At 43.4% G+C, this 11,751-nt stretch overlaps 1 protein-coding gene across 1 annotated transcript; it reads left to right on the forward strand.

The window, feature by feature from the left end:
• The first annotated feature begins 4,351 nt into the window (after nucleotides 1-4,351).
• Nucleotides 4,352-11,069, forward strand: LOC137096307 (zinc finger protein 79-like). Its single transcript, XM_067465425.1, has 2 exons — nucleotides 4,352-4,478; nucleotides 9,134-11,069. The coding sequence occupies exon 2, from the start codon at nucleotides 9,209-9,211 to the stop codon at nucleotides 10,418-10,420; it is 1,212 nt and encodes a 403-aa protein (XP_067321526.1). The 5' UTR covers nucleotides 4,352-4,478; nucleotides 9,134-9,208; the 3' UTR covers nucleotides 10,421-11,069.
• The last annotated feature ends 682 nt before the right edge of the window (nucleotides 11,070-11,751 follow it).

Here is an 11,751-nt window from a genome sequence, read left to right on the forward strand (position 1 = left end):
TCACAAACAACACACCCATCTCTCCACACTCCAACTACCACCGCACAGCATGCAATGCCACATCAATGTGAAACCATGGAGTTTAATATAGTTACAGCTCTAGGATCAAGGCAGTGACATCTCCGGCCCGTCCTCTGTTCAGATATCAGCCAGCATGCCAATGGCTTAAATCAAGAAACAGCTTCCTAAGATCTACAGAGATACTCGCAGGAACACCTGAGCAAGCAAGAATCCAAAAGTGGCAGGTTAAAACCCAGCACCTTAATCAGTGGCTGAGACCGAATGAGAAATTCCCTCCTGGGCACACAGAGACTGGGTGACTTGGAACGTGCTGAACCTTAAGAAATGGAGCTACAAAGTGGAGTCCACGACATGCGAATGTGGAGAAAAGCAAGCCACAGACCACTTTCTACAATGCTACCTGAGCCCTGCCACATGCAAAATGGAGGACCTTCTTAAAGCAACACCAGAGGCACTCCAAGTGGCCAGCTTCTGGTCAAAGGACATTTAGCATAATGCCAAGTTTTAAAAAACTTTGTTTGTGTTTTTAAATGCATTTTAACTGTACCCTCTACTTGCTTCTGACACGATAAATAAAATTAGCTGTAGGATAAAAGTGGTCTCTCAATCTGTTTGTCCTTGCCTTTGTCACCCTGTACCTTCTGCCAGATGGTAATAATCCAAAAAAAAGATGCTTGTTGATAAAGCTATTGCCCTTCCAACTGGATTGTACGTATGCCTGCAAAACATGGACCATCTATAAATGTCACTCTCAACTTCTGGAACAAAGTGTTGCCTCTAAAAAATCCTGAAAGTTGCCCACACTTGGAAGAAGCAAAGGCCACCATTATTGAAGCCATGACTCTCCACCATCAACTTCTCTGTAATGACCACGTTGTATGGATGCCCAAATAGTTACTCTACTCTCAAGTCAAGAATGGAAAATGGAAAGTTGGTGGACAGGAAAAGAGATTTCAAGATGGACTTAAAACTAACCTTAAAAACGTGGAATAAATACAGAGAACTGGGAACTTTGGCCCTTGAGCATTCTAACTGGAGGTCAGCTGTGACCAACAATGCTGTAGAATTTGAAGAGGCACAAATGGAAGGTGAAAGGGAGAATCTTGGTAGTGGTTCCATAAGTGACTGTGAAGAACACACACACACACATGCAGGCATACACACAAAAAAGTGTGTGTGCATATATGTATGTGTGTGTATACACACATACAATCTTAAAAATATATAGAGATATACATACATGTATATATGTGTGTGTGTGTGTGTGTGTGTGTATATATATATATACACACACACACACATACAATCTTAAAAATATATACAGATACATATACATTTGTATGTAGCTATGTTTGTGTGGCTTGGGGTGGATGGACCCTAGATTCTGGGATTTATAGTTCACATACATCTAGAGATTATTCTGAACGCAGCTGACAATGAATCTGGACTAAACTTGGCACAAAGTCCCCTCATGATCAACTTTAAATATTGGTGGGATTTGTGGGGTGTTGGGGTTGGACCCTGGATGATGGGAAATGCAGTATACCCACAATCAGAGAGCACTCTGAATCCTACTGACAATGAATCTGAACCAAACTTGACATGTATACCCATCATGACCAACTAAGTACTGGTGCAGTTTGGTTAGGAAATTATAGATCATGATGGGAGTTGCAGTTCATCTACATCCTTACGCCTTTTCTAATGAGTTCATTTGTTGTTTTGATGTTGTTTATTTGTTCAGTCGCTTCCAACTCTTCGTGATCTCATGGACCAGCCCATGCCATTGCTCTTGACAGCCGTCACCACCCCCAGCTCCTTCAGAGGTGTTGGAGGAAAATTCTGAGAGGGTCTTGGACAGCAAGATGATCAAACCAGTCCATCCTACAGGAAATAAAGCCCAACTGCTAATTGGAGGGAAGGATATTAGAGGCCAAGATGAAGTACTTTGGCCACATCGTGAGAAGAAAGGAAAGCCTGGAGAAGACAATGATGCTGGGGAAAATGGAAGGAAAAAAGGAAGAGGGCCGACCAAGGGCAAGATGGATGTTTGGTATCCTTGCTTGTAGCGACTGGCTTGACTTTGAAGGAACTGGGGGTAGCCACATGCGACAGGGAGCTCTGGCGAGGGCTGGTCCAGGAGGTTATGAAGAGTCGGAAGCAACTGAACCAATAAACAACAACAAAGTCAACTTTGTTGTTGACTGAGAACTGGGAAGCCCTCACCCTTGAGAATCCTAACTGGAAGTCAACTGTGACAACTGTGATCAGCACAAGAGGCACAAATGGAGGGAGAAGGAGAGAAATGTGCCAAGAGGAAGGCACATCAAGCCAACCCTGACCAGGACCGCCTTCTGTCTGGAAACCGATGCCCTCACTGCAGGAGAACATCCGGGTCAGGAATAGGGCTCCACAGCCACCTACGGATCCACCACCAAGACAATGCACTTGGAGGACCATCATCCTCGGACCACGAGGGATCGCCTAAGAAGAAGAACACCCTCCCCTCCCACAAACAAAGAATGGCTTCAAGCAACAGAGGCCGGGCTACCTCTATGCAAATACCCTCACTGATTGACTTTGCAGCTTCATAGTTACTCAATTGTGCCATCAGTAGGCAGTTGTTGTTGTTGTTGTTGATTCCTTCAGTTGCTTCCGACTCTTCGTGACCTCATGAACCAGCCCACACCAGAGCTCCCTGTTGGCCGTCACCACCCCCAGCTCTTTCAGTAGACAGTTGTTGATAATTCGTTCAGTCACTTCCGACTTTTTGTGACCTCATGGACCAGCCCACGCCAGAGCTCCCTGCTGGCCATCACCACCCCCAGCGCCTTCAGTAGGCAGATGTTGTTGTTGTTCATTCATTCAGTTACTTCTGACTCTTTATGACCTCATGGACAAGCCCACGCCAGAGCTCCCTGCTGGCTGTCACCACCCCCAGCTCCTTCAGTAGGCAGTTGTTGTTGTTTATTTGTTCAGTCACTTCCGACTCTTCGTGACTTCATGGACCAGCCCTCACCAGAGCTCCCTGTTGGCCGTCACCACCCCCAGCTCCTTCAGTAGACAGTTGTAGTAGTAGTTGTCAATGTTATTGCTTTGTTTTTTTAGTTATTTTGCTGTTTGTTGTTGCTGTTGTTTTTACTATTGTATTTGGGCTTGGCCTCTTGTAAGCCGCACCGAGTCCTTCGGGAGATGGTAGCAGGGTACAAATAAAGGTTATTATTATTGTTGTTGTTCTTCATTCGTTCAGTCGCTTCTGACTCTTTGTGACCTCATGGACCTGCCCATGCCAGAGCTCCCTGTTGACCGTCACCACCCCCAGCTCCTTCAGTAGGCAGTTGTTGTTGTTTATTCGTTCAGTCGCTTCCAACTCTTCGTGACCTCATGGACCAGCCCACTCCAGAGCTCCCTGTTGACCGTCACCACCCCCAGCTCCCTCAGTAGGCAGTTGTTGTCGTTTATTCATTCAGTCACTTCCAACTCTTCGTGACCTCATGGACCAGCCCACACCAGAGCTCCCTGTTGGCCGTCACCACCCCCAGCTCCTTCTGTAGGCAGTTGTTTTATTGGTTCAGTCACTTCCGACTCTTCGTGACCTCATGGACCAACCCACGCCAGAGCTCCCTCTTCTCCTTCACCACCCCCAGCTCCTTCAGTAGGCAGTTGTTATTGTTGTTGTTTATTCATTAGTCACTTCCGACTCTTCATGACCGCATGGACCACCCCATGCCAGAGCTCCCTGTTGGCCATTACCACCGGCAAATCCTTCAGTAGACAGTTGTAGTAGTAGTTGTTGTTCATTCGTTCAGTCGCTTCTGACTCTTCGTGAGTCAGTGGACCATCCCATGCCAGAGCTCCCTGTTGGGTGTCACCACCCCCAGCTCCTTCAGTAGGCAGTTGTTGTTGTTTATTTTTTCAGTTGCTTCCGACTCTTCATGACCTCATGGACCAGCCCACGCCAGAGCTATTTGTTAGCTGTCGCCACCCCCAGCACCCTCAGAGTCAAGAGTCACTTCAAGGAGACCATCCATCCATCTTGCCCTTGGTCGGCCCCTCTTCCTTTTTCCTTCCATTTTCCCAAGCATCAGTAGGCAGTGAGTTCCCCAAACTCTGGCCTTTGTAGAGTCTTTAGACTTCACCTGTCAGAATCCCTCAACATTGGCCAAAGCAGCTGAGGCTTCTGGAAAGGGAAGTCCAAAAGGTCTGGAGAGGTTAAGAGTTTGGGGCAGTCAACCTGGACTAACTTTCTATCCTCCCTTCCAAGGGTTAAATCCAGTGAGCCCAGGTTGGTAGAAAAGCCCCGGAAATAGGAAGACCCTGGGAGGGGAGAGCCACTTCCGGTTGAGCTGAGCCCTGGGAGATGCCAGGAGTTCTAACAATTGACCAGCGAGAGGGCGAGGGCGAGAGCGGCCGCAGGGGTGGCAGGGAGGCCTCCCTGGGTGCTGCAGGGCGGATGGGTGAGTCAGGGAGGGAAGGCATGGGTGTCAATGGGGGGCAGGGGGAGGGGGTGCCACAAAAAGGGGGAAAGGGGCTGCTGCAGAGAGGATGGGAGTGGGAAAACAACACACACACACACATCTATATCTAAATGTATCTATGCACATATGAAATATGCATTCATATACAAGTATATAGATAGGTGCAAATGTGCACATGTGCACCTGTATCTATACCTGTATGTATCTCTATATACCTTTCTGTGTCATTGTGTATATGCAGATCTTTATAATGTGCATGCATATATTATATACATATAGCACATATGAGTATATCCATATGACATGTATGAGCACATATATATGCATATACATGCGTATATGCACATATTATTATGTTTATTTGCATCCTGCTTTTTCTCTCCATACCCTGACTCAAAGTGGCTATATATGCATATATGCACATGTGCCACTTATACCTATGCCTGTATGCATCTCTATATACCTTTCTGTGTCATTGTGTATATGCAGACCTTTATAATGTGCATGCGCATATTATATACATATAGCACATATGAGTATATATGCTTCCATATAACATGTATGAGCACATATCATTACTATGTTTATTTACATCCGCTTTTTCTCTCCATACTGAGACTCAAAGCGGCTATATAGATAGATGCATATATGCACATAGAATGATAGAATCAAAGAGTTGGAAGAGACCTCATGGGCCATCCAGTCCAACCCCCTGCCAAGAAGCCACCTATACCTGTATGCATCTCTATATACCTTTCTGTGTCATTGTGTATATGCAGACCTTTATAGAAATAATGTGCATGCATATATTATATACATATAACGCATATGAGTATATATGTATCTATATAACATGCTTGAGCACACATATATGCATATACATGCGTATATACACGTATTATTATTAGGTTTATTTGCATCCTGCTTTTTCTCTCCATACCGAGACTCAAAGCGGCTATATAGATAGATGCATATATGCACATGTGCACCTATACCTATGCCTGTATACATCTCTATATACCTTTCTGTTTCATTGTGTATATGCAGACCTTTATAGAAATAATGTGCATACATATATTATATGCATATAACACATATGAGTATATATGTATCCATATAACATGTATGAGCACATATATATGCATATGCATGCGTATATGCACATATTATTATGCTTATTTGCATCCCGCTATTTCTCTCCATACTGAGACTCAAAGCAGCTATATAGATAGATGCATATATGCACATGTGCCACCTATACCTGTATGCATCTCTATGTACCTTTCTGTGTAATTGTGAATATGCAGACTTTTATAATGTGCATGCATATATTATATACATATAGCACATATGTATATATGTATCCATATAACATGTATGAGCACATATATATGCATATGCATGCATATATATGTGCTCATACATGTTATATGGATACATATATGCATGCATATATGCATGCATATATGCACATATTATTATTATGTTTATTTGCATCCCGCTTTTTCTCTCCATACTGAGACTCAACGCGGCTATATAGATGCATATATGCACATGTGCACCTATACCTATGCCTGTATGCGTCTCTATATACCTTTCTGTGTCATTGTGTATATGCAGACCTTTATAATGTGCATGCGCATATTATATACATATAGCACATATGAGTATATATGCTTCCATATAACATGTATGAGCACATATCATTACTATGTTTATTTACATCCGCTTTTTCTCTCCATACTGAGACTCAAAGCGGCTATATAGATAGATGCATATATGCACATAGAATGATAGAATCAAAGAGTTGGAAGAGACCTCATGGGCCATCCAGTCCAACCCCCTGCCAAGAAGCCACCTATACCTGTATGCATCTCTATATACCTTTCTGTGTCATTGTGTATATGCAGACCTTTATAGAAATAATGTGCATGCATATATTATATACATATAACGCATATGAGTATATATGTATCTATATAACATGCTTGAGCACACATATATGCATATACATGCGTATATACACGTATTATTATTAGGTTTATTTGCATCCTGCTTTTTCTCTCCATACCGAGACTCAAAGCGGCTATATAGATAGATGCATATATGCACATGTGCACCTATACCTATGCCTGTATACATCTCTATATACCTTTCTGTTTCATTGTGTATATGCAGACCTTTATAGAAATAATGTGCATACATATATTATATGCATATAACACATATGAGTATATATGTATCCATATAACATGTATGAGCACATATATATGCATATGCATGCGTATATGCACATATTATTATGCTTATTTGCATCCCGCTATTTCTCTCCATACTGAGACTCAAAGCAGCTATATAGATAGATGCATATATGCACATGTGCCACCTATACCTGTATGCATCTCTATGTACCTTTCTGTGTAATTGTGAATATGCAGACTTTTATAATGTGCATGCATATATTATATACATATAGCACATATGTATATATGTATCCATATAACATGTATGAGCACATATATATGCATATGCATGCATATATATGTGCTCATACATGTTATATGGATACATATATGCATGCATATATGCATGCATATATGCACATATTATTATTATGTTTATTTGCATCCCGCTTTTTCTCTCCATACTGAGACTCAAAGCGGCTATATAGATGCATATATGCACATGTGCACCTATACCTATGCCTGTATGCGTCTCTATATACCTTTCTGTGTCATTGTGTATATGCAGACTTTTATAGAAATAATGTGCATACATATATTATATACATATAACGCATATGAGTATATATGTATCCATATAACATGTATGAGCACATATATATGCATATGCATGTGTATATGCACATATCATTATTATGTTTATTTGCATCCTGCTTTTTCTTGCCATACCGAGACTCAAAGCGGCTATATAGATAGATGCATATATGCACATATGCCACTTATACCTATACCGGTATGTATCTCCATATACCTTTCTGTGTCATTGTGTATATGCAGACCTTTATAGAAATAATGTGCATACATATATTATATGCATATAACACATATGAGTATATATGCTTCCATATAACATGGATGAGCACATATTATTATTATTATGTTTAATGTATTGTTGAAGGCTTTCATGGCCGGAATACCTGGGTTGTTGTCATTTTTTTCGGGCTATATGGCCATGGTCTAAAGGCATTTTCTTCTGACGTTTCGCCACAGAGAAGCCATTGAAATCCACAGGCATGTGGACAATTTCAACAGAAAGGAGGAAACCATGTAAATGAACAAAATCTGGCCACCAGTATTAAAAAACTCTAAAATTAGAACAGCAAAACAACAGAGGGGAAACAAACAAGGACATCTAATTACCTCTCAACAAAAGATTGCTCCAGACACTGCCAGGCAATCACATGCTAATCAAGGTGATCAGTTGAAACATTCACACCTAGCTCCAGAAGACAAGAGTCCTTTGTCCCATCCTGGTCATTCCACAGATATATAAACCCCTTTTCCCAGCTCCAACAGGCCTAATTACCTCTGAGGATGCTTGCCATAGATGCAGGCGAAACGTCAGGAGAAAATGCCTTTAGAACATGGCCATATAGCCCAAAAAAACCTGCAACAACCCATTATTATGTTTATTTGCATCCTGCTTTCTCTCTCCATATAGAGACTCAAAGCAGCTATATAGCTACATGCATATATGCACATGTGCACCCTATACCTGTATGCATCTCTATATACCTTTCTGTGTCATTGTGTATATGCAGACCTTTATTATGTGCATGCATATCTGTCAGGGGTACTTTGATTGTGCTTTTCCTGCATGGCAAAAGGGGGTTGGACTGGATAAGCCATGAGGCCTCTTCCATCTCTGATTTTATTATTCTACCAACTGTCCCCTGCCACATGTTACTATGGCCCAGTCTGTGTATCTGTGTTTTTTGTGTGTGCGTTTGTGTATATGTGTGGTTTTGCACATGTGTTGTAATGCATTATTTGTTTTTTGGCTTTTAAGTATCTTCTGCTGTGTTTTTCAGTGTTTTTATGAGTGATGGTCACTTGTTGGCCTGATAGGTGTATTGTGTCCAAATTTGGTGTCAATTCGTCCAGTGGTTTTTGAGTTATGTTAATCCCACAAACAAACATTACATTTTTATTTATATAGGCTAGCCATCCCCAGCCACATGTGCTGTGGCCCAGTCTGTATATATGTGTTTTGCGTATGTGTATATGTGTGTGTATATTTGTGTGTATATATATATATGCGTGGTTTTGCGCATGCGTAGTAATGCATTTTTTGTTTTTTGGCTTTTTAAGTCTCTTCTGCTGTGTTTTTCAGTGTTTTATGAGTGATGGTCACTTGTTCGTCTGATAGGTGTATTGTGGCCAAATTTGGTGTCAATTCGTCCAGTGGTTTTTGAGTTATGTTAATCCCACAAACAAACTGTACATTTTTATTTATATAGATTTCTTTTTTTATTTTGGACACGGGTAAGTAAAACCATGGGCACCATCCCACGAATATGGAGGAATCATATTGTATTATTTCTCTTAAATGTGACTTGCACAAAAGGAAAGGGCAAAACCAATACTATGATTCTCTGTTTCCTCTGACAGATTACACGCACAGATGTTGGGAAGGCAACACTCAGTCCGAACGCTCTTGAGACATTTCCTAGAAGAGCCAAAGTAATGGCCACACTTGGTAGCGATTCCGAAGAAGGCTCCGAAAGGCCACCTGGTGACCACCTGAAGGAAACCAAAGTCCAGTTCATTAATTCTTCCGGAGGATACGTTGAGGCGGAGGACTACCTGGCCCAGCATAGCATCATCAAGACGGAGGTTGAAGAGGATGGTTATGAAAGTCTGCAGAACTTTGGCTGGAGCCCAGTTCTCGTGAGGAGCCCCACCAAAATGACGGGAGAGAAACCCCACCGGTGCTCAGTCTGCGGGAAGACCATCTCCACCAAAGCCAAGCTCATCATCCATGAAAGGACCCACACGGGGGAGAAGCCCTTCGTGTGCTCGTACTGCGGGAAGCGTTTCAACCAGCAGGCGCACCTCAACGGGCACCAAAGGACCCACACAGGGGAGAGGCCCTACAAGTGCGTTGACTGCGGGAGGAGCTTCAGCGATGGGACGTCCTTCAAGCGGCACCAGCGGATCCACACGGGAGAGAAGCCCTATGAGTGTGCGGACTGCGGGCGGTGTTTCCGCGACACCACAGGCATCAAGCGGCACATGATTGCCCACATGGCCAAGAAGCCCCACAAATGTGAGGATTGCGGGAAGAGCTTCCTGCACCGCTCGGAGCTTATGAAACACGAGAAAAGGCACCCCAGGGAAAAGCCGTACGGGTGCTCAGTCTGCGCACAGAGCTTCAGTAAGCCCCTGTACCTTTTTCGGCATGGGATCGTCCACGTTCGAGAGCAGCGGGAGCACCAGCAGCACATGAAGGGCTTTCCTCCCGAAAACCAAGGGGTCGTTCCCTCAGAGGGATCCGACGGGATCAGGGTCCCGATTCCGAAATGTGCCGCAATGCGCATGGAAGGCGGGAGGACCTTCCGTTGCTCTGAGTGTGGCAAGAGCTTCAGTCAGCAAACCAACCTGGTGGTCCACTGGCGGACTCACACCGGGGAGAAGCCCTACAAATGCTCGGATTGCGAGAAAACCTTCGGCGACCGGACCTCTTTGAGGCGGCATAAGAGGATCCACACGGGCGAGAAGCCCTATCAGTGCTCCGAGTGCGGGAAGCGCTTCAACGACAGCACCTCCTGCAAGAGGCACAAGACCACCCACACGGGCGAGAAGCCACATAAGTGCGAACATTGCGGGAAAAGCTTCATGTATCAAATCCAGCTGAATAAACACAAGAGGTGCCACGCAGGAAAGGCCCTGAAATAAACGTGCCAACTTGAAGGGGAATTTTTTTTCCCACTTGACATGCATTCATGTTACCCCTTGGAGAAGGGATGCCCAGGGCCGCCCCAACAGAAGCAGCCTGAGATTTCTGTATCGGGTGCAGACGTGATACAGAGCAAGCGCCAGTCTTATCCTCCTTGGAAGCCATCAACTACCACGTCTTGTGGTAGCGAGTTGCAGAAGTTAATAATGTGCAGTATGAAGAATTGTCTTTTGTTTTTCCTCGTCCGAGCTGAACCTATTGACTGTTTCGTTCGGATGACCAAAAGTTCTCATTTTCCCCAGACAGATGTTCTCTGTCCACTTTCTCCATACCATTCATAATGAATTTTCTAGCACATCCTTTCACTTAGTCTTCCCTGTGTGTTAGCCTCTCCTTGTAGCGGGGTGGGATGGGAATGGATTGATCCAACCCCCTAATGTAATTTTGGTTTTTCTGTGCTGGGCCCAGCCCAATATTAAAAAAACAAAACATTAACTTATAATGGATCCTGGCCTGACGTTCCTATGTTTGAAGGTGTGCTGGTGAAGGTATTAGTAAACTCTCCCTTGTCTCCCAACTCCCTATTGGTAAAGGTCAACTTGTAAATTATCTGTGAAATAAATAATAAAAAAGATGTGTCAAAGAGGAGTGCCGGCTATTTCTTTCCTTACTCTCAAGTTGATTTGGTTTGCAACAAGAAATGGAAGCCATATTCTTTTCAACATTGGACTACATCATTCATGGTCACTAGTTATGCTGTCTCATGGTGTCATGAGCTCATTTCCTTGTTTTGTGTAAAACCAGGAAATTAGGCCATGACATAGACTTGGCCTGTGTATATTTGAAATAAGGGCGAGGGTTGTCATGGAAATGGGAGCAATGAAGGGGCGGGGCCAGAGTGAAGGATAGGAGGCGTGAGGGAAATAAACTACCAGTTGGAATTTTGTTTCGTACCCTAATGTATGCTTTTGAATAAAGCCTTCCCACTTTGGGTGGTTGTAGGTTTTTCGGGCTGTATGGCCATGTTCTAGAAGCATTTTCTCCTGACATTTCACCTGCATCTGTGGCAAGCATCCACAGAGGTTGTGACCTCACAAGGTCAGTGCCCACCAAGCCCTTCCAGTATTTTCTCTTAGTCATGGGAGTTCTGAGTGCCAAGTTTGATTCATTTCCATCGTTGGTGCAGTTCAGAATGCTCTTTGATTGCAGGTGAACTATAAATTCCAGCAACTAAAACTCCCAAATGTCAAAGTCTATTTTCCCCAAACTCCAGCAGTATTCACATTTGATCATACTGAGTATTTTTGCCAAGTTTGGTCCAGATCAATCA

Source organism: Anolis sagrei, chromosome 2 (genome assembly GCF_037176765.1).
Source record: "Anolis sagrei isolate rAnoSag1 chromosome 2, rAnoSag1.mat, whole genome shotgun sequence".
In the NCBI taxonomy this organism is placed as follows: Eukaryota; Metazoa; Chordata; class Lepidosauria; order Squamata; family Dactyloidae; genus Anolis; species Anolis sagrei.

Coding starts and splice junctions, on each gene's coding strand:
- LOC137096307 (XM_067465425.1), top strand. CDS start 9,209: ATGGCCACACTTGGTAGCGATTCCGAAGAAGGCTCCGAAAGGCCACCT.